At 39.6% G+C, this 24,309-nt stretch overlaps 1 protein-coding gene across 1 annotated transcript in view; it reads left to right on the top strand.

The window, feature by feature from the left end:
- Window positions 1-24,309, top strand: part of PLA2G4A (phospholipase A2 group IVA) — a 104,744-nt gene that overhangs the window by 8,669 nt on the left and 71,766 nt on the right. Inside the window, exon 2 of the mRNA XM_089515812.1 lies at window positions 23,326-23,480. Within this exon, the coding sequence (XP_089371938.1) occupies window positions 23,448-23,480 (33 nt within the window). The 5' untranslated portion in view covers window positions 23,326-23,447. The remainder of the gene's footprint in view (window positions 1-23,325; window positions 23,481-24,309) is intronic.

The following is a 24,309-nucleotide window of genomic DNA, read 5'->3' as shown; positions in this document are numbered from 1 at the left end:
ATGTGTTCCACAATGAGACAAATGTGAGTGCAGAGCAGTGCTCTTGTATTCTCTTTGGATCAGACCCACGCCCTTCCCTTGTAATCACAATCTCACTTATCTTTTATGCAATGACTTACCATTTCCCTTTTCTGCTATGTCGCTGCTTGCAGATACACAAGCAAAATGTGAATTCTTTACTGTGCATTCTTTTCTGTTCTCTTGAGCTCAGGCCCCAGCACTCTCATTGCAATAATGATACATGGCAACTCCCCCCCCCCCCAAAAGTAAATTTATTTTCCTTCTCATTTAGGCTGTAGTTTATTTCTATGCTTAAGGAGAGACAAATTGTTGTAGTGTCTTGAAATTCCTTGGGTTCAGTGCCCCTGTTGCCATTGCTTCCTGTGGCCCTTTGATTTTTCCTCTTGGTGACCATATCTCCCGAATCTATCAGCCTAATGGGTACTGACCCACCATTGCTAGTCAATAGTATATGATGCTCTTTTGGGAGGCAGTAATTTGCAGAACAGCTAGGACCTTGTGGAGCTGAGAACTAAAGCTGGAGAGAGATTCTATTTTCTTTCAGAGTTGAAGTTGATATGATAAAAAGACTGGTTTAGTAGTCCTGCCTAGATTAGACCAATTAAATGACTACAAGTTGTCTTACTGTGCAGCAGTTGGTTACGTTTATCTACTTTAGCAGTGGATTTTAGCCACTGCTGCCTATGACTCCTCCCATTGCTCCGTTAGTTTACATTTCTGTTGTCCTTAAAACCATTTTTGACCTGAGATGCATGACTTTTATTATTATTATTATTATTATTATTATTCAAGAGTGCACACCACAGAAAACAATGTTTCTTTCACACCACCTTCAGCTTGTTATGAGGGAAAGGTTTTCCCTTGTATTTTCTTCATAGTGTCATTGTTGAATCCTGGGTTTGGTGTGGTATTTGAAGGGAAGAAAGATTATGCAGAGGTAATATGTGTTTGTGTGTGTGTGTGTGTGCGCGCATGTGTGTGTTTAACATTCTCCCATTTGCTGGTTCTCGGTTGCCAATGTTTCCCTGTGCAGTTGCAATATTAAGTCCATTGTGCTATGCATCTGAAATTTTACTTTTGCAGAAGAGAATAGACTAGTTCTTCTTCTAGGGACTAAGCACACCTTCCTTCAAATATCTGATATTTTCTTCATTGTAAATATAGGTTTAGGAACTCACGATTATTGAGAGAACACCCATTTCTATCAAACAGTTGTTGACTACAGCTCTGAGCCAGTGACGGTAACATATTTCGGGAACAAAATTCCTTTAAATAATGGCAGTTAAATATAATATTCCTCAGTGAAAGACTTTTGTGGCAGAGTACGTCTTTGAAAGTATGAGGCTTCAATTACATTGATTCCATTAAAGAGATTTAATTGTGGCCTATTTTTTGAGCAAGGGGATAATCTAATCCCATCATTATTGGAAAAGAAGCCCCCTTTCTTGACTGGCATGGAGATTAACTTTTATCAGAATGATCATAAGAATTCTAGATTAGGCAATGGGAAGAAGTAGCAGGATCCAACAAGTTTAAAACACTTTGGTTGCCATCTTGTTAATGGCATACACAGTCAATAGTTAACCCTACGCCTGCACATGTCTCTTTTTGGTCATCATGGAGGTTGATCTTCCTCCCTCTTCATGAACAAAGGCTCACCAGAAATATCACAGAGCCACTGCAGCACTTCCAGCCATTCATGTCCAGAGGAGAGCAAGGGGGAGAATGACAAAATTATTTGACCATGTCCCTGTAGTCAGATGCAAAATGATTACATCAACCACTGTGAACTCCAAAGGACTCTGGTATATCCCAGCAGATGATGTATTTGCTTTATTGCTACAGGGACATAGCCAGATGCGTCTGCAATTTTCCCCACTCCATTCTTGAATCCTTGTGGTTGGGGAGTTCCAGCAGCAATGTGCATAGGTCTGAGGGATGGTAAATGGCTCAGCATAGCTGTAGTTCTGCATGCCCAGGATATGCAGGATGGAAGCCATGATTTCTTCGCAGGGATACTTGAGGATTAAAATTGTGTGGGTAGTTGGGAACTAGGGATTGTTTGTACAGTTTCTCATATGATAAGAGTTTGCTATTATTTTGCCAACCTGCTTTATTGCCAGTTACACAGTATAGCCCTAGAGTCAGTTATTTGATTAGGTTTAATTACAGCGCACCCTCATTTTACATGAGCGTGCCATACGCAGCTTTCAGCATATGCTGAAATCCATCCGCGGAAGAGCCCATCGCACGCCCCGGAAGAACTAATGAGGTGTATGCCTGTGGCATGCGTACGCTGCTTCACCATTGTGTGCCACAGGCGAGAGCCCCATTACTTCCAATGAGGCTCCGGCACACATGGAATTCCCCTTATGCAGAGGGATCTGGAATGGATCCCCACGTAAGGGGAGGGCGCACTGTATGTTTGTCAGTAGTTTTCTATCTTGGCTCTTCTTCTCTTTTGAAGACAATTGATAATGATTTCTACTTTTTAAAGGGGTTGTGTCAGTTGCCTGACCCAACATGTTTAAGCACTGCTTTGAAATATTTATTATGAAATGTAAAGAGAAGCAGCAGACACATCCTATTGAGCAAGATTCTTAACAAAATTTCCTGCTCTGAAATTACGTCAACCACAAAAAATAAGAGACCTCAGCAACATCTGCTGATGACTTCTCCAGTCTAGCTAGCATTGTACCTTAAAGGAGCTTTCTCCATAATCTGAACTCCTTCTATCAAATTATTCTGCATTCTTCTTCAACTGGCTTCTAGGATTTTAACATCAGTATGTGAGTATGGGATGTGATGGCTTAGTGGTTAAGAGGCCAATTCTGATGATCAGAAGGTCAGAAGGTTTGCAGTTTGAGGCCTGAGTGCTGCATGATGGTGTGAGCTGTCATAGTGCCAGCTTCTGAAAAACTAATAGGGTGAAAGCATGGAAATGCAAATAGATAAATTGCTACTGGCAGGAAGGTGACAGCATTTGGTGCAGTCATGCTGGCCAAATGACCACCAGAGTTGTCTTCAGACAGTGCTGGCTCTTTGGCTTAGTAATGGAGATGAGCATCACTCCCTACAGTCAGTTATAACTAGACATTCATGTCAAGGGACTACCTTTACCTTTATCCATGTGAGTATATATCCATATCACAGAATTCTTCCTTCTTCCCAAAAGTGATTCTTCAGAATTGTAGGATGTGTGTGTGAGTTGGGAAGGATCATTTTAATACCATTATTAAATACAGTTATCAGGAATAATTGGGAGAAGCCATGGCTAAAAACATTACGAGAGCAATACTGGTTTGCCATCTGGATCTGTTGTGTGAGAGACAATGAATGAAACCTTACAGTTAACCTCAAGTGGACAGTCTTTCCTGTATTGCCTTACAATTTGAGTGTTAAAAGAAATATTATGCTTTAAAAAAATGTTTAGCTCCTCAAGGTTTTTGTTAACTGCCATCAGATTCACTTTGACTTATGGTAACCCTATAAATGAGAGATCTCCATGTCAGCCTACCATCAACAACCCTGTTTTTACATTCTAGAAAGGTCTGGAGAAAAGTCAAATGACAAGCTAAAATCTCTGTGAGTAACTAGTATTAATATAATAAACAGACTGACAATTTGCATTATAATACTGTGAAGAATCAGTTCATGGGGTTGCTGTTTATTAATACTACTGATGTTACTGTGAGTGCTCTTGCCTTGTGCCACTTTAGAATGGGGCCAAATCATAAAGCAAGGTACTTTATAACTATGTTTCCATAAACAAAGCAGATATATTCCTGGGCATCAATTCTGTAACAGAAACTTTGGTACCAGTGGCAGAAATAACATGGGAAGAATAGGGATAGATTCCTACACCACAAAAGAGCAGATCAGTTCAAAAATTTCAGCAAGCTTTTTATCTAAAACTAACAATACAGCCAGCATGGTGCAGTGGTCTGAGCATCGGACTATGACTCTGGACATCAGGATTCAATTCCCTGCTCAACCATAGAAACCCACCAGGTCACCTTGAGTGAGTCACACACTCTCAACCCCAGAAACCCCCATGATAAGTTGCAATAAGCCATAAACTACTTAAAGCTACACAACAACAACAACAACAACAACAACAGGAATGTTTGAAATGAACCAGCCGGATCAGGTTAGGTAAGCCTTGCATATGTAGGCAAAAACATTTTAAACTTTCTAGAGGCCACTTGAAGGCTTCCTCCAAAATCTATCCAGGGATGACCTTTTCTTCCACCAGCTTCCACTTTTCTAGCTAGACAGAAGAAAAAGAAAGGCTTGGTGGGCATAAAAAGCCTTAAAAAAAGGATATCCACTCAGGGATTTTTTTTAAAATGAGGTATGTCTGTTGTTGAATATAGCCACCTTCTCTTAAAACGTAAGGCATACATAGTTGTATTAAGCAACCTTACTTCTCAAAGGATATTACAGGGCTGGAAAAGGTGTAGGAAAGGAGGGAAATGCAGACAGATTTTTTAGCTTAGAAAAAAAGATAAAGAGACAGATGTGATAGAAGTGCATAAAATTATGCATGATTTCGGGGGAAATGTACAATAGTGAATTTTTCAGCCTTACAGTACTGGGCAGGGGGAGATCTGAAAGAAAATGGTTGGAGAATTCAGGATAGACAGAAGGAAACACATATCCAGAGAGTACATTTTTAAATTGTGGAATCTCTTATCACAAGGAGCTGTTGGGGAGCTGCCACAATGATGGCATTAGACAATTTGGGGTACAAAACTTTGCACATGATTGTGTATGTTAAGCACATTGCTGTAATTTTATTCACTTATGTTAAATTGTATGTAAATTACTAGCATGGGTATAAACCTGGCATCATTATTTAGCAATGTGCGTTAAGTATTGTATTTTAAAGAACTGGGTGTGCTCTGATTATTATCTGAAAAGACATTACTGTGTAACAGATTTAAGGGATAATGCATGTATACTCAGAAGAAGGTGCTGGTGTGCTCAATGGTATTTATTCCTACATAAGTGTGTATAAAAATTTAGACTTTCTGGAAATGTTGTAGATAATTGTTATGGTGCCTGTCTGGCTCCGCTTAGGCACACTTAATAATCTCTTGTATTTATCAAATTTTTGTCTCAGATACTACTGTTAAAAATAAATGGATAAATAAAACATCAGTATTGAAAAAACCTGTGTTTGCTTTGATCATTAGTAAAATGCTGTGAAATAAATGCTTTTTAATAACCCCAGGTTACAATAACTTGTTCTAGCAGAGCCATCTTAGCATATTTATTATCATATTTTTCTTATTACTTTATTAATCAAAACATTATGTTTACATCCAAATCTGCCCATTAGAAATAGTTCATGCCAATAGCCCCAGGGAATGGAATTGTCAGTTTAAGAGAGGCAGGTATGGCAGACCAGTTCAGACTTGGCAGACTCTTCTTGGAGGCAGGATATCTTTTATCAAAAGAACAGAGCCAGAAATGGTTTGTAGTAAAACGAGGTTGGAGCCAATGTGACATAGCAGTTTGAGTCTTGGACTAGGACACTGAGAGACCAGGGTTCAAATCTCTGCTCAGCCATGGGAATCCACTGGGTGACCTTGGGCAAGTCACACTTTCTCAGCCTCAGGGGAAGGCAATGGTAAACCCCCTCTAAACATAATTCTGCCTAGAAAACCCTGTGATAGACCCCCTCCTCTTTTAGGATTGTCATAAGTTAAAAAATGACTTGAAGGCACACAACATAGAATCATAGAATCATAGAGTTGGAAGAGACTGCAAGGGCCATCCAGTCCAACCCCCTGCCATGCAGGAAATCCAGATCAAAGCATCCCCGACAGATGGCCATCCAGACTCCGTTTGAAGACCTCCAAGGAGGGAGACTCCACTACATTTCTAGGAAGTGTGTTCCACTGTCGAACAGCCCTTACTGTCAGGAAGTTCCTCCTAATGTTGAGGTGGAATCTCTTTTCCTGCAGCTTGCATCCATTGCTCCGGGTCCTAGTCTCTGGAGCAGCAGAAAACAAGCTTGCTCCCTCCTCAATATGACATCCCTTCAAATATTTAAATAGGGCTATCATATCACCTCTTAACCTTCTTTTCTCCAGGCTAAACATACCAAGCTCCCTAAGGCATTCCTCATAGGGCATAGTTTCCAGACCTTTCACCATTTTAGTCGCCCTCCTTTGGACACGCTCCAGTTTCTCAATGTCCTTTTTGAATTGTGGCACCCAGAACTGGACACAATATTCCAGGTGGGGCCTGACCAGAGCAGAATATAGTGGCACTATTACTTCCCTTGATCTAGACACTATACTTCTATTGATGCAGCCTAAAATCTCATTTGCCTTGTTAGCTGCCGCATCGCACTGTTGACTCATGTTCAACTTGTGGTCTACTTGGACTCCTAGATCCCTTTCACATGTTGTCTCCTTAAGCCAGGTGTCCCCCATCCTATATCTGTGCATTTCATTTTTTCGCCCTAAGTGCAGTACCTTACATTTATCCCTGTTGAAGTTCATTCTTTTAGCTGTGGCCCAGCTTTCTAGTCTATTCAGGTCATTTTGAATTTTGATCCTGTCCTCTGGAGTATTAGCTATTCCTCCTAATTTGGTGTCATCTGCAAATTTTATAAGTATGCCCCCAATTTTTTCCTCCAAGTCATTGATAAAGATGTTGAACAGTACTGGGCCCAGGACAGAGCCCTGTGGGACCCCACTGGTCACTTCTCTCCAGGATGAAAAGGTGCCCTTTGGGTTCGGCCGGTCAACCAGTTACAAATCCACTTAACAGTTGCCTTGTCTAGCCCACATTTTACAAGCTTGTTTGCAAGAATGTCATGGGGAACTTTGTCAGAGGCCTTACTGAAATCAAGATGTACTATATCCACAGCATTCCCTTCATCTACCAAGCTGGTAATTTTATTTTAACAAGAAAAAGACAAAACGAGGTATAAAACCCCTTTTTTCTTCCACTTCAGTTCAGATACAATCAATTTTTTTTTCTAGTCTTCCTCATTTATTATTGGTCTGAATGTGCTTTTTCTGTGGTAGCCCCTATAAAAAGACCCTTCTGAATGCTTTCCCTTAGGAAGTGTGCCTTTTGACAGTTCATCATCTTTTAGAAGCCAGGTAAAAATGTTGCTCTTGTTCTGGGCAGGGGATCAGTTTTGATAAGTTTAAAGGCCTAGCTTTGGTGAGTTATTGAGATGTTCTCTTTTGTGCTGGATGAGAGATGTTTTGGCTTTGATGTTAGTTTTTTAAAAAAGTAGTTAAAACATTTTAATTGTTTTTTAATTACTGCCCTATTGCTTATTTTTAGCCTATGCTATTTTTTAGTTCTCATATATATTTTTGTAAACTGTTTCAGAATCCCTTTTGGGCATGAGAAGGAGTCATACCTTCAGTTAACTAAATCAGCTAACTAACTTTAATGAGCTAAATTGGCTAAAATACCTTTAATTAGCTAAATCAATTGGCAAAATTGGGGAGAGACAGTGTTAGTATAAAGGAGAGCTACAGAATTCTGCTTCATGTCTGATCCACGTAATTTTCCTGTTCATCTGCTTCCAGAATGAGGAGACCTCTGTGTGCTCACAGATACTCATCCCATAGCAAGGGTTACACTGGGTAGGAGTCTCTGAGTAGAAAAGTCCCCCTGCTGTAGGAGTTGCAGCTGTATTTGGGAGCAGCCAGTGCAAGGATGATGACCAGTGCCAAAAAGGTGTTCTTCCTGAGTATTCAGGAAAGTTACTCATTTGGACTTGCATTTGTCAGAATCCTTCAGTTGTGATGAATTTAGCCAAGCTGGCTAAAGGATTCCGAGAGTCATTCAGAAAACTATCTTTTCCAATTTCTATCTGTGCCCTCCTTGTATTTCCCCCCATACAAGTAACTGTATGAGAGATGTTTGTGAGAGGATGTGAGAGATGTTTGATGTGCAGGTACTCAGTGAATGTTCTATTACAGGGAAAAAAACTGATATCAAACCAGGCTAATATTTTATCTAGCTCAGTATTGTCTTATCTACATTGACTGGGAGCATCTCCTCAGGATTTCTGATGAGAGTCTTTCCTATCCCTATTTATTTCCCCACCAATACTTTTGAAAAACTATATTTGAGGGAGACATTTATGTAGGCCCATGACCAGTAATTCCTTTACCAGTATACCACATAGTGCTACTTATGGACTGCTAGAATTAAAGCAAGATACAAACTAATTCCATAATTCATGGGCCCGTTCCCCAAGGGGAAAAAGTACGTGCTCGGCACGTACTAGGGTTAGAAAAGAGCGTCCCTTCCGGACGCCCTAACCCTAGTACGTGCCAAGCACGTACAAAATGGCGGCGCCCTATACACATGGGCGATGCCATTTTGATGTCTCGGATACTTAGCGTCCGCACGTCGCAGCTCACATATGATGCCGCCGCCAGCGGGAAGCCTTGCCGTTTGGAGGCTGAGGCTTCCCCGCAGCAGGAACAGAGGCACTGGCAGACTTTTTGGGCGGTCTGTAAAGCGCCACAGATGCCTTATATGTTACCCACCAAGGCCTTCCTCTACTCCATACTCTCCTTTTATATTGATCATAGGGTGCAGAAATAATGAAGTTTGACACCACTTTAAGTGTTGTAACACTATCCTAGGGAAATCTGGAAATTGAAGTTTTACAAGGTATTTAGCCTTCTTTGCCAAAGAAAACTGGTGCCTTACAAAAATAAAATTCCCAGGATTCTGTAGGATGGAATCATGGCATTTAAAGTTGTGTCAAATTGTATTATTTCTACAGAGTAGATGCACGGTTAATTTGAGTGTCTGTGTGATTCCTTGTGGTGGAGAAAAAATGCTTGTGTCTGTATAGTTTTGTGGTGGATAAAAGGATGCATGATTGAATGGTGGAGAATGGATGGGGATTCATGTAGTGCACATTTGTGTGTACTGGGAGTTTATTGGGAGAAGAGTGTAGTAGTAATCTGTCTGTGTGTGTGGTTGGAGTAAATGCATGTTTGTTTGGGATATTTTCTGTGTCTCTGCAGCATGGGGTGTTTGCTTTTTGTGTGCAATTTTGTGCGATCTTTGAATCTGGAAAATACATTTGATGAAATATAATACAGAGGTAGCTTGGTACAATACTTGGCTTTCTGTAGAATGAACATTCTTTTGCAGTGAACTTTGTGGATTCAGAAAAGCATCTGTCTTCCAGGGTGTGAGTATGATTAAATCAATATATTTTAAGTTTTACCTTTTACAAAGGACATTCTTTTGTCTGCCTTAAGGAAGATCAGGACACATTTACACTTATGACTTTAAGAGCTTAATTATGTGCACTGAATAGGGATAGAAAGAAGATTAACAAATGGTTGAAAATATGTTTTTAAAGAGTTGAGAAGCCCTGATGAGAAGAATCCCAAACTGATGACAGCCATTAGTTTGGGACTTATTCAACATCAAATTTATACACAATTGTTTTGTGCAGAAAACCGAATTTCCTGCATGGCAAATAATATTTCACTGCAGAAATATTAATACCTGCACAGCAAAACCTGTTTTATGTGCTGAAAATGTAGAGATTGGGGAGTTATTCTGCGTAAAATCCATACGTGGTAGATTTACATCGGAAACAGCATTTTCTTTGCAGAAAATAGCACTACGCACAGGAATTCACATTTCTGCACTGAAATAATATTTTCCATGGAGAAAATGCTGTTTCTTTCACAGCAAATGTTTTCTGCACAAAATAACCACATTCGAATTTTGTGCAACGTAAGTCCCAAACTGTGAATAACTTTTGAAAATTGTGTGCTTTTCAAAGACTTACTCGAAGCGGGAGGAAAATTGCTGAAATTACTTGTTCTTCTACATTCATGAAGAAACTTACTGAAAAACTACATCCTTAGCATAAATAGCACTCAGAGCTTCTTCTTATTGTTATTCTTATTAAGCTTCATTTATAGAGTGCTGTAAATTTACTTCTTGAAGATAGAGTTCAAGTGTTACCCTGCAGGAAAGGGCAGACAGAGTTTGGCTTAAATTCTATTGTTCAACTTGACTAAAGTAAACCCATTAAATCATTGGGGTTTAGCTAATTATAGACTCACCATTCAATAATTGAGCCAATGGCTTTACTCAGTGCTCAGTTTTACTGCATATTTGACTTGAATCTTGGTTCAGATTTTATTTATCGGCCAATTGATATATTACACAGAAAGAATGCTTGTGTTTATCACTTTATATCCACTCAACAAAAAGGTGCAGCATATGATATAGTATGTTGTGTTGCCTTTGGCTTTGTGCTGGAAGTATATGTTAATGTCTTTGTTCTCTGAACATATTTCTTTGCATATAGCTACAAATATGCAAAAGTCGCTTTCATTCATCACTCTATTTCCCTATTTTTCTTCCTGTTTTGTTTAAAATATTGATTCATTGTTAAAATAAAAGTAGCCACCATATCTGTTTAAAATTATAGACATAGACAGATTTATAGAATGAAAGTGGGTATGTCACACCTACCAACATTTCACAGATGAAAGCTGGGACATACGGCCAAACAGCATCAGAGTGTATCCAGGATGGAAAAAGCAATACATGAGGAAGAACACAGCAGCTAGAAGAGGCTGTAGCAATTTGCTTTGGCTTGAGCCTACTGGGAAGGGCAGGATTCGTCCTGCAGTCCTGCTGAGTTATTTAAATGTGAACAGTTTTTGCACTTTCCACTCAACAACTGAAGTAAGCTGAGAAGAAAGGGATAAAGTGGGCAAAAGAAAGATAAATGAATCATTTTAAATGAAATCTGGAGAAACAGGAGATTAATCGGGACTGTCCCTGCCAAATTAAGACAATTGGAGGTATGAGAATACCAAGTATGGCACATTTTGTGTCCCACTATTCCACAAAATGATTGAATGGTGTGATAGACAATGTGTATTGCTGAGGACTTTCTATAAACCCATACTGAAGCATCCATAAGAAAGGGAGGAAGTCTCACATCTAAGTCTCAGGAGGATCACTAGGTACATTGCTTTTCCAACCACTGACTCGCCCAAGATCACCCAATGGGTTTCCGTACCAGAGAACTCTTACTGTTTGTAAATATCAATTCATGCCCTTCTGGCATTTTATGCTGCTGGCCTGTGCAAGGAAACCCATTCAGGAAAAGAAGACAGACCCTTTGTTTATTCATTCTTTTGTTTTTATGTGCTTGTTTCCGACACACAGTCACTCTCAGTTCAGGCGAACATTCCAAAATGTTAGTAGAGTTGGATGTATTTGCTGTAACTTGCTGGTCACAAAAGAAGGAGATAAAGCTGAGTTTGCGTGATCCTTCCCTCCTTCCCTTTTGTTTTTTGTCTTGGAATTTCTGTTGTGATTAAGTAAAGAGAAAATGGTTGGTTCTATCTACCCATAAAATGTTTTGCCAGCTTGCCCAGCTTCCTATACCTTCATACTTTAAAACTTGTGCTAATCACCCAAACCTATTTGAGCTTCGTGTCGTCAGCTCATTCTCTGTTAAGACTTAAGATATAAACACTCACGAGAGAAGGAAGGGGAAGATGCTGTGGTGTCTTAGGCTGCATCTGCACTGCAAAATTAATCCAGTTTGACACTTGGCTCAATGGTATGGAATTCTGGGAATTGTAGTTTGGTGAGACATTTAGCCTTCTCTGTCAGAGAGCTCTGGTTCCACAACAAACAGTGGTGTCAAACTGGATTATTTCTGCAGTGCAGATGCAGCCTGAGATGAACACTTTTGTCAATTACTCTTGATGCTAATGGTAATGCCAAGACAAATTGATTGGTCTTATACACTTGCCAGCCTGAGTGAGGGCTTAAGAAATAGTATGGAATAGTCAGAAAAGGATATTGAGCTGAACAGTTGGCTAGCAAACTGTTATAATTGTTTTAATTTGCTACAAATTATACCATCGTGTTCATGGTCAAATTACTATCACCCATCCTTTCATCATCACAGCCCATTATAATTTTACTGAAAGCTTTTCTGTAGCTCAGGCCTAATGCCTTGCAGGCAGGCATAAGATGTAAGATACAGATTTATTTAGGTTTAATACAAATTAATACAGCTTTTGCAAAACTCCTGACTGGTTTCTTTGGCAACTAGCTAGGCAGGTGTTTACTTGATCCAAGTATCAGAATACAGCAACATAAAAAAGAAAACCCTATACATTTTTGTTTGTTTCTGCAACATTTTTAGAAGTGAATAAATGCCCCAAATATCGGTTTTCTAGATTTTCTTTTTTTAATGTCAGGTGTTGGTGATTCTTAAGCTCTCCAAGAGATGTTGTGTCTGTTTGCCTAAATACCCTAAAGTCACCAGTTTCTTTCTGATCTTGGAAGCTAAACAGGAATAGCCCTGGTTTATACTAGGTTGGAAGACCACCAGTGAATGAATGCCAGGGATTGTGGGCTATATTTCAAAGGAATGCATTCACAAAAACATTTCTGAGTATTCCTTGCCTTAAAAAAATCCTATGAAATTTATGAGGTTGTCATAAATCAATAAGTGATGTGAAAACATGCACACACATACATGGGTGTACAATTTTATAAGACTTTATCTACAGTGCCAAAATGCCACCAGGTGTCCTCAAAGTTGACTGATAAACTAGGGCCCATAGTAGGGATTTAATACTTTTCCCTATGGCATCTCAGCTCTTGTTGCTGGAATCAGCAAAAAACATTTCATAATGCTGATAGTATAGCAGACAAAGGTGAGCTGAGGCCACATATGTAGTTTTTGGATAATTCTGTATCAGCTGTGATCCCTTGTTGACTATGCTCTTTTATCCAAAAGAAATAAAGATTGATTGGTGGACTGCCTATTATTTGCCGGGTGGAAAGGAGGCAGCTGACAACCCATTTCAACTGGTTGTTGTTAAAAATGCAGCACCTTTTCAATTTTTTGGATAATTCACAGCTGTTGCATGAGCACAGTATGATTCTTTTTACCTGTTGCTGAGTTGTCAGATTACACAATAAGAACCATTAGCCTACAAAGTATCATGATGATTCAGCGTTGTTGGTCTGTCTGGGAGGATGGGGAATCCCCTTTTCACCATTTGGGATTATCAGAAGTATTTTCTAGCAGTCTGTGATTGCTGAAATGAATAATTAAAGCCATCTAGACAACAAATTTTCTAGGCTGCTGATAACCCTCCATATATTGTTTTCTTCCCTTCCTCCCTTTGTGTATATGATGGAGATGAGATGGGGAACCTGAACAGTTCTTTTTGGTACACACCACAAAACTGTCCTCCTAAAGTCATAGAGATAAAAGGTTCCAACGGCCACTAGGGCCATCTCTCCCAGGGACAAATGTTGGCATTTGTCGATCAGAGAAGTGATTTCTACATTATAACATAATATGTGGCAGTAATACAGTGCACCCACGTCATATGCGGGCGCGCTATATGCGGCTTCCAGCATATGCTGGAAGTCGTGCTGGAAAACCTTCTCCCGCGCCCCAGAAGAAACAGTGGGGTGTGCACCAGGTGTGTGCCACAGGAACGACACCCATTTTTTCTAATGGGGCTTGAGTTTATGCGGTATTTCCCTTACACAGTTGGGTCCGGAACAGATCCCCCACAAAAGGGAAGGGCCAACTGTAGTATTAACTAAATTTTAGAATCAGGATCTACCAGAATTCAGATTTCTTTATTTTTATCTGTTCTCTTTTAAAATGTATAGTGTGGTGAAACTCAAGAGTTCTTTATGTTGTGTTCAGGGACTCAAGAATGCTCAATGAATGTTTAAATGTTGTTTTTTGAATAGCAAACTTCCAGCTTTTTTTAAACCCTGTCTCTTTCAGAAACTGCTTGTTTTGTGTTTTGAGAAACACAAGATAGTTCTTTGTATCACACCTAGACGCTTACTGCACTGGGCTCCAGGGACAGCCTCAGAACGGAACGAAAAGGAACGGAACGAGTGGGGGACGGATTTTATCGCACACACCAGTCCCTCACTCATTCCATTCCCTCTCTCTTCCGTGTCCATTCCGTTCCAGAAGGGAACGGTTTTTGAGAACTGTTTTGAACAGTTCTCAAAAATTGCCCCCTCTGGAACGGATTAAGAATGGAAGAGAGGGGGAATGGAATGAGTGAGGGACTGGTGTATGTGGTAAAATCCATCCCCCACTCGTTCTGCACCCGTTCCTGCTCCTTCCGTTCCGTTCTGAGAACGGACTGAGGAGGAACAGTGCGGTAAACTTCCTAGAGTCATAAGCAGTCCTATTACTCTTGCCATTCATTTAACTGTTCTTTGTGTATCACTTTTTTCTGTGTTGAAACACTCATGTTTTTATAAGATCTCTCTTGCTTTTGCCAGAACCACTAAGTCAAGAATTGTTAATTTTGAAGGACAAAGGGCCTCATTGGAGACATTGGAGGGCTGCTCCTCCCATACCGTACTAGCTCTGACAAAAAACATCCCTTGCATATTCCCTCTAGGAGATACAAGGGGACATTTTTGGACCTTTCTGGGATCCTACAAGGCATTTTGGGGGCATTTTGAGGCAAAATAAGATTTTTTTAAAACAAAGATATTTACAAATGTTTGTTTTGACTCCTGGCATCTATGGGGCCACCAAGCATGGATGGGTCTTTGGAGGAAAAGCTTTTGTTTTTGACCAAAAAATTGGAATTTTTTTACCCCTAGGGGGTCCAAAACAGTCCTCCGAGCCACATGTAGCTTTCACGCTAGATTTTGTTCATTTGTGTGCTAAATGCGGCCTGCTGACAAATACAGAAATTAAAGCATTCTGAGGTTAGGAATTTCTTTTGAATACTAGAACTGAATGCAGCCCACAGTCCTTCCATGTAGACAATCCACTCCCAGTTACTGGAATCCTTCTTCATTTCAGTGCTCTAATTTAGGGTGGATATGGGGAGGTGTCATTTCGCTGTTGATATTGTTAAAAAACATAGCAATCCTTGCAGATTAGTTGCAGATCACTAAAAGTCTACCAATCAATTTAAATCAGAGGTGAGAAAAAATCTGACTAATGCAATGTACCTTAGCTCCAAGGTACCAAGATAAGGTGATTGTGGCCCCAACTCTCTTGGACTGTCTTTTTTTATAATGGAAATAAGCTACTGCCCTCCATTCAAATGTTTAACATAAAATATGTGTTTTTCAAAGCCAGATGTAGATCTCTGGCTATTTCTGGTTTGTTTTACATTCTGGGACCATCTTTGTATCCTGTGAAGTTCCCAGACAGTCTAAAGATTAAAAAAAATTGCTGCCTCCCATATCCACCAAAGATGCTTAGCTCTATTCTAGATGTTCCTGCTGCTGCATTCTTCCCTGCTGTAGTGTGACCACATGGCTGGGTGCTTGTACCTTTATGAACTGTGGAGTAGAGAGGAATTCTGGTGAGGCCAGTTTCCATGCGGAAATTTGAAAAACTGCACCTTCCACCATTCTCCCTTCTACACAATTATTAAAGGCACCATGTGACAACATTAATGTCTCAAGCTATGGCACGATAGCTTAGGAATCTAAGGGGAGGGGGGACCCTGAGTAAATAGTATATCTAATCAGAGGATCTGTTTCATAGTGACCAACCTCTTATTCATGAGAGGCAAGCACTTAAAACCCTCTCAGAGTACTTAATTGTGCAATATTCTGTGCAGCAGAATGTGAGAAATTTGTCTTTATTATTGACCCTTTAAATGGTTATCGGCACTTAGTCACTGGCTGTTACTCCATGATTCAGTCAGACTGGTCAGGTTACATTCCCAAAGGACAATGGTGACAAGTAGCCTTAAAGACCATTGACAGCTTTAAACAAAAATTAAAGAGATATTTTATCCATGGTTTGAAAAAAAAAAGCCTAAATGCAGCACACCAACCATACTAGTCAGGTCTCTGATACTTGTTTTTGTAGTCCCATGATAGATAAGTTTCTTGAACCTCCAATTGGCAGTGTGTGCATAACTGATCACAATTTGTACAGAGTTGGGCTCATAGAAGCAGAAGCTGGAGCATGCTGAAAGATCTCATTTGTTATGACACTCTTGAGATGAACACAAGAAGCTGCTATATACCATTTCTCACCCTTGGCAGGTCTGAATACAGCATGACATCTCATCTAGTATTAATGTCTAACAGTGACTTTCCAGGATCTAGGACAGGGGCTTTTGATATCTCTGCCTTTAGGTGTCAGGGACTGAACCTGGGAAATATGCATATGAGGTCTATGGATAGCATTTTCCCATAAAGAAAACAAGATAGATTGCTGTGTGCATCAAGTCAGGGATACAATCAAAGAGGAATATAGAAAGATAATAACTATGGCCAAAAAGAATGAAAAGAAACAATGAGTGATAGATGAAACACTTCAAATAGTTAAAGAAAGAGAAGCGAATGACACATGAACACAATCAGAACCATAAATGCTACTGTCCAACAATTAGTGAAAAAGGACAAAGAGAATTACCACAACAACCAATGCAGAGAAGCTGACAACAAGAAAAGAAGAACAAGAGACCTCTTTTTACAATATCAAGAAACTCAAAGAGAAATTTAAACCAAAGGTGGGGGTGCTGTATGATTAGAAAAGGAACACAATACATGACCACAATGAAATTTTTTAAAAAAGAAAAGAAAGAAAGATGGAAAAATACACAGAAGGGTTATATATAAATGTGGAAGGATGAATGACACATGTGAAGAAGAAACTTATGAAGATGAACCCCAAATTTTGGAAACAGAAGCGAAAACTGCACTGAAAGTAATTAAAATAAATCACCAGGAAAAGATGACATACCAATACAAGCAAAACAGGCAGAATCAATCACAGTTGTAACTAAAATCAGCCAACAAATATGGGAAACAAAACAGTGGCCCAAAGACTGGATGCAATCAATATAAATTTATATACACAAAAAGGATTCTTCTATACAACAAGAGAGTGCAGCAACTACAGGAAAATCAGACTGATTTCCCATGGAAGCAAAATAATGCTCAAAATTCTGCAGCAAAGATTGCTACCATACATAGAATGAGAAATCCCAGAGGTTCAAGCTGAATTCAGGAAAAGAAGAGGCACTAGGAACCATACTGCAAACATGTGATGCATAATGGAGTATACCAGAGAAAATCTACTCATGTTTTGTTGACTACAGCAAAGCATTGACTGTATAGATCACAAAAAGCTATGGAATGTTCTCAAAGAAATGGGAGTGGTACTACATTTGATTGTTCTCATGTGTAATCTGTGCTCAGGACATGAGGCTGCCATCAGAACTGAATATGGAGAAACAAAAATGGTTCCCAATTGGCCAAGGAGTCAGGCAAGGCTGTATACTGTCACCTTATGTATTTAATCTGTATGCAGAAAATGTCTTATGGAGAGCAGGTTTAGACTCAGAGACAAGAAGAGTGAAGACTGGAGGAGGGAAAATTAACAACCTGAGATATTCAGATGACACAATAGTACTAGCAGAAACCAACAAAGACCTAATGAAGAAGGTCAAGGAGGAAGGTGCCAAGGACATTAAGAAGAATAACTAATGACCTTGAAAGATCTACAAGAATTCATCCTAGATAATGAGAGCATTGAAATAGTCAAAGAATTCCCATACCTTGGATCGAATATTGGTTGGAACAGTAACAGGTCAACAAATAACAAGTACACTAGAATTGGGAAGGGCAGTTATGAAAGAACTGGACAAAATCATAAAGTGTAATGGCACAGCTTTGAATACTAAAATGAGGATCATCCAAACCATTGTATTCCCCATCACCATGTATGGATGTGGGAGCTGGACAATGAAAAACGCTGGTATAAAGAAAATAAATTCATTTCGCGTGTGGTGCTGAAGAAGAGTACTGATGATGGTCAAGAAGATGGTCAAGAAGACAAATAAATGGGTTCTAGAACAAATCAGACACTATGTATCCCTGAAAGCCAGAATGACTCATACTTGAGCTGCATCATGAGGAAAAATGAATAATTAGAAAAGGCAGTGATGCTAGGAAGGTGGAATGCAGTAAAAAGTGAGGAAGATCATATGCCAAAATGGTTAGACTCGATCAGGATCAGGCCCTGCAGGACCTGAGCAGAGAGGTTGAGTACAGAGGGTCTTGGAGATGTCTCACCCACAGGGTCATCATGGGTCGAAGTAGACTCAAAGATAGTTAACAACATCATTATCATCATTACCATAACTACTTTTCAAATCATTAAGAGAATAGCTAGGTTCCACATATCCTGATTCCACTGAGAGCCAGGATAGTCGGACCTATAAAGATCAGAGCTGTGAAAGTGAATTGGAACCCAATAAACTTTCAGAAGAGATGCCATATTTGTAGGCTGTCTTAAATCTGGTGTTGGGAGTGCAGTATCGTTTTGCAGTAGCTGGACACTGCTTTGAATCACTTTCAAAGGTGACCTCTGCTAAGAGGTACACTGCTATACCTCTGCTGCAAATCACAATAGCAAGTAACAGCAATGCTGGTTTGGTCTCTCTGGCCCCCTTGAGGATATAGCACTGTAAAAGCCAAGTTACGTTACCTTAGAAGCATTGATGCTGTTCATGTGCCACTCCCAAAGTTCCCACATTGCTTTGGCAATCAAGGGTAGTTCTACTGTTTGAGCAGATGGGGCACTGCCTGCCTAAATCCTGACACTTCTCCCAACCAATAAAGTGGTACAAGGTATACACAGGTCATGGAAAGGAAGAGACTGGGTCACCTCTGTTCACTTCACTCTCTGTTCAGCCAAGCACCCATAAGGACACGATATCTGATAAGGTGTAATACATTTAATCCAGCGGATTAGTGTTATGTTTCATGCTGGCTGCAGTCATTCAATATAGCCTTGGGGAAGTGTTTTTGTACATGAGTGCCTGTGTGTGGGTGTAGTGGGGAGGAATCATATTGGAATCCTCCAGTAGCAGCAGCCATTCTGTGAAAGTATATACAGATATTACTTCAGACTTCTATATTTTATTATATGAAATGAAAGATTATTGAGCTGCAGTAGTAAGACAAGGAGAATAAATTCACTGTATTTAACATGATTTCTGGTATTGAATCTCTAGCTTAGCAAGCAATATCCTAAAGGTGATAGATACATGTTTAGAGCATGCCCATTGAAATCAATGAGACAAGTAAGTTGTGCTAATTGTATTGATACCAATAGGCAGTGGTGTCACTAGGGGGCTGTGGTGGTGCGTAGTGCGTAGGATGAACATTACATTTTAACCAAATCTTCACTATGTATATGTAAATACATTTAGGTTATGCATATGATATTGTAATTTGAAGGTATAATTTTAATTTTGCTAGTTGTTTATGTCACAACTATTAGCATTACATTCAGTGGTATATAGGAATTCTGATTTATGAGTAACATTAGTGCAAAAAAGCATTACTAAGGATTCTGTATGGTGTGTAATGGGAAGAGGTCAATGGGTGTGTGTGACACCATGAGTTCGCACCGGCTGACACCAACCCTAGGGATGCCATTGCCAGTAGGTCTATCTTTAGCTATGTCTGGATCCAGCCCTTGGATGCATGGTTTCAGCTCATTGTTGAAGACATGACAAACATCTTAATAATACTTAAAATAAATGACCTACTCCTGAAATGGGAATTTCCTTTGATGTTGATCTTTTCCACCCACATGAGAACCCTTTAAGATTTAATGCTATTTAGTGAAAATAACACAGGCTTGCTTTTCATTATGAACTCAGAAGAAAGTTATCACATCATACACAAATAAACTCAGAATACAGTTCCAAGTAATGTCAGCATTGAGTCACAATCACTGGAAGATCTGAATGCGGCGTGACGTCTGGGGGGAAACACTTTCTTCCATTGTCTTTTGTATAGCTTCACAGTGAGGAATAAAGCAGTAATTTACTTTTTTATATTTACTTTTACACTTACTTTTATTATGGCTAGCTACCCCATACATAACACTTTGATCTGCTAGGTTTTCTACCATTTGTTTAGTTCTCATAGCAACCCTGTTGGGTAAGTGACGCCAGTTCCGGCTTTACACATAAAAATGTGTAAAGAGGAAAGAAACTCAACCGAGACAGTCTAGTTGATCCTGGCAGAGTTGAACCTGCAGGTCCAGCATGCTCTCAGAGCTAATTGGTGCTGCTCAAATGAATAAAATAGTTTAAGTGGTGTCTACATAATTGTCATCTAGTTCTCTAAGTTTGCATGGTATATAAACAGAACCTTACCCAACTCTTTAAGAATTCATTGTGACTGTGATATTCCAGTATAAAGCTCATCATTATAAGATACAGGGGGAAGTAGAGAGGGCTATATATTGTACAAGCCATTGGAGGAATACTTCTGAATAATGTGCACAGGCTTTTTTTGTCTACATCTGTTTTAGACATTTGTGTACTTGTGCTCCTCCTACCCTTGTGACCTATGTTTCCTGGAGGGAGGAATTAGATTTTGCCTTTTCCACAGTAGTCTTGCAAACTGAATCTTGGCCTCTTGTCCTTCACTAACCTGGTATGGTCTAGATGCACTGGATTTCAACACCTCCTCCTATCCTCCCAAGCCAGACTGTAGAACACAGTCTTATAAGATAATGGGAGCTATTGAAAATAGGCATAGCCCCATCGCTGGGTTCTTAGGCAGAAGAGTGCTGCAAGAGTATGACAGAGAGTTTGTGTGTCACAATGATAAGAATGATATGAGTCAAATCATCCTTCTTCAGTTCTCTCTCTCAATCTGAATGGCATGAACTCAGTAGGTGGCCCCAACTCAGTAGGTGGCCTCAAACTAGCACTATCTCCTAGGACTTATGTGTAAATTACTGACTAGTCTTATTTGGTTGTTCATAGGATTTACTAAATTACAGCATGTTGAATTTTATAAGTGTAAATGCTGGGCTTTATTATTACTGCTAGAATGTGACTACATGACAGAACTGAAAAACAGCTTTTACAGGTTTGATGGAATGACAATATATATATTTTTTGTATTTGTAGTGGTTTGAGCATTGGACTGTTATCCTGGCAATCAGGATTCGATTCTCCACTCATTCATAGAAACTTTGGGTGACCTTGGGCAAGTCACACACTCTCAGCCCCAGAAAACCCCATGATAGGTTTGCCTTAGGGTCACCATAAGTCAGAAATGACTTGAACACAAACAACAACAAAAGTAATGAAGCTTGTGTGATGCTGGGCTACCATTCTGACAGGCATTATTGGACAAGGCAGTACTTCCTTTTTACAAAGAAGTCCTTTGGCTGAACTTTGGATGGACTTTGGATTCCTGGGATACAAGGCAAGAACCTTTACATTATATAAAGCATGGCCATCCACAATGTCATCATGTTGAAAAATTATAAAGTCAGCCCTCCATATCCACAGATATTTTTATCCACAGATTCAAGCATCCATGCTTTGAAATATATTTGCTGAAGCTGTGCTGTAACAACAACAACAAAAATAGTGTGCGTTCCTGTGGCACGCACTCCAGTGGGGCTCAAGCATATATGTTTTTTGGCCTCATGTGTGTGTGTGGTGTGTGTGTGTGTGGAATGGATCCCTCATATAAGAGAAGTGCCCACTGTAATGCAACTTGAGCATCCACGGATTTTGTTATCCATGGGGGTCATGGAACCAAATCCCAGCAGATACCAAGTGTCCACTGTATCTTTAATAGAGAATTTTAAATTTGATTAATTTTATTTAAAGATACAAGGATGGTGGTAGGCACAGTCTTTTGGCAGAACACTAGAGGGTATCATGATGGCACACAAGCCAAGTGAAGTGGGATGGGTCAGTTTACAATGAACCTGTGCAATGTTTTGACATATTCTGTATGCAAAACAGGGATTGTATGGGCACTGGTCGTCTTTTCAGTCTTTCCTGGTCCAAAATCCCATCTACATTTCCACAGTCTAAATAAATAATAGGTAATTCATTAAGTTAGAATTCCACAGGAATAGTTGTCAGGGAGGGATAAAATCTATGCTTGACACAAAAACTAGGAGGCTTTGTTAACTGGAAGTCACAGAATTTCTTGTTATGATAAATGGTTGAAATTCAACATTGCCAAATAACCAAGGTCAAATGTTAGGTCAGAAAAAACATTTTTGTTTTCAAATGGAGACAGAGAAGTGAGGAAAGCGGTCATGGGAATTGATTGGTCACAAGCAAGACCATGTGCTGATTTGCCTCAAGGGATGTTGACCTTAATGCTCCTTTCTTTGATGCATGAGCTCTTTACCTGTAGTATGCTGGTTGGGATCATATCTTTTAGTGTGTAGGTGAAAGATTATCCCCTGGAATAGGATCAGGTGAGAGAGACTTTTTGTCTGTTTTGGTTCTGTGAATCTATATATGAGTACCCTGTGCGAACAGTATGTTAGAAGAGAATTGGTGAAGCAAACAAAAATCTAAAAGAGATCTTAAACATTGAGAACTACGTGGATACAGCCTAACACTGATTTTCATCTGATTATGGATGTGAGATCAGGCAGTGATTTATTTTATTTAATTTTATTTATTTGTTTAGAGTGTTTATACCCTGCTCTTCAGCCATAAAAGCTCTCAGAACAATTGACAGATTGCTAATTTGATGTTCCCTGCCGTCAGGCTTACAATTTACAAAGACTTGACACAAAAGGAGAAGGGAATGGCACTGGGTAAGGAGATCATGTCCAGCAGACACTGACCATTATTCTCTCCCTCCAAGGTCAGGGCAGTGGCAGCTGGAATGGAGAAAGGGCCCTCGACCTGCTTCTGGGGCTAGATATGTGGAGCTGTGCCTGCCTCTTCTCTCCTCCAAGGCCAGGGTTATGGCAAAGTATTGCTAGAACTAGGGTTTGCCTAACCACCAGAGGCTAGCCATGAAAAGAAATCAATACAAGAAAAAATAGAAAATGGGGAACCAGAAAAAAAGAGCTCCCAGAAACCCCAGACAGCTTGATCAGTTGCAATAGCACTTACGCTTCTATACCGCTTCATAGCAAACTAAACACTGTCTATGCAGTGGAAGTCAGTTGCCCCCAACAAGCTGGGTACTCATTTTACTGACCTACGAAAGGATGGAAGGCTGAGTCAACTTGGAGCTCTGGGATCAAACTCACAATCTTGTGGCTTCAGTACTGGCATTTAACCACTGCACCACCATCACTCTTTCTGATCAGTAGTCAGGAATTCTGGGAGCTATAGTCCCAAACATCTGGAGGACCAAAGTTTGAGAATTACTGCTATCCTCTTCAGAGTTGAAAAGGAATGAATCATCATGTGACATGACTCTATGCAACAGTAATTTTGATCTTTCTTTCTTTCTTTCTTTCTTTCACAGCCATATAAGAGAGTGTATCAATTCAAGTTGAAGGCTAACCACTGTGAAAAACAACAACACATTACATCAGCAAGCAATAACATCTTCCATCCTCTGGTCCATGCTCAGTTACTGAACCCAAAATGTCGAGTATAGATCCTTATCAGCAAATTACAGTAAGTAGAATTTTTTTTTCATTGCCCATGATAAACTGCAATATACTTCTGATTTCAGGAACTGTGCATGTGAACATTTTACAGTATATGTTTTGAGTAAGTTGGAAATAACTCTTAAGTTAAGAAAAAAAAGTCTGAAATGGGTGCCACTGGGGCTAGAAACTCTGAGAAAAATCTAGAATGCTTAGAATAGCACTCTGTGCCAAATGCTATTATGGCAAGTTAAATAAATGTTTAATTGCAGTTTCAAATGAGTAATTAAAATAATATGAACAATATGAAAGGAACATATACTTAAGGCTCTGAAAGGGTGTCTTGCCATTCATTCACATTACTAGGCTGTGACATCTGATAATTTTTTTAAAATGGGTAAGTTACTTTACAAATATATACCAAAACCTATGGAATACCTTTTTATCTGGCATCAGAAACCAAAAGCTGATGGTCAGCTGCTTTACTGAACTCCAAACCATGGTTGTGAAGGTCAGGAAACTGCATAGTTTTGAATGCTTCATTTTCTTTTCCGCTATGGTTTGTTGTGCTGTTTCAATTAAATGTAGCATTAGCTCAGATGTCCCAAATTATGGTTTGCACAGTGCTTTTAAATCCTGGCTTATAAGGAAGTATTTAGTTGGACTTTCCTGTGATTTATTTATTGGGAAGTAGTAAACTGTGGTTTAACAAACTATTGGAAGGCAGAGAAATATTATGCCAGAAAGTAGAACAGTAAATTAACTCCCAGCATGTTCCTGTTCACCAAGCCAAGATTTGAATTTATGAAGCTCAAAGGATGCAATGAACTACTGCTGTCTGCAGGCAACCTCAGAGA

This window comes from Sceloporus occidentalis, unplaced genomic scaffold (assembly GCF_023333645.1).
Source record: "Sceloporus occidentalis isolate IW3139 unplaced genomic scaffold, rSceOcc1.0.p SCAF_3, whole genome shotgun sequence".
Lineage (NCBI taxonomy): Eukaryota > Metazoa > Chordata > Lepidosauria > Squamata > Phrynosomatidae > Sceloporus > Sceloporus occidentalis.
Note: the sequence above shows the minus strand (reverse complement) of the source record. Positions and strands in the feature narration are given on the sequence as shown.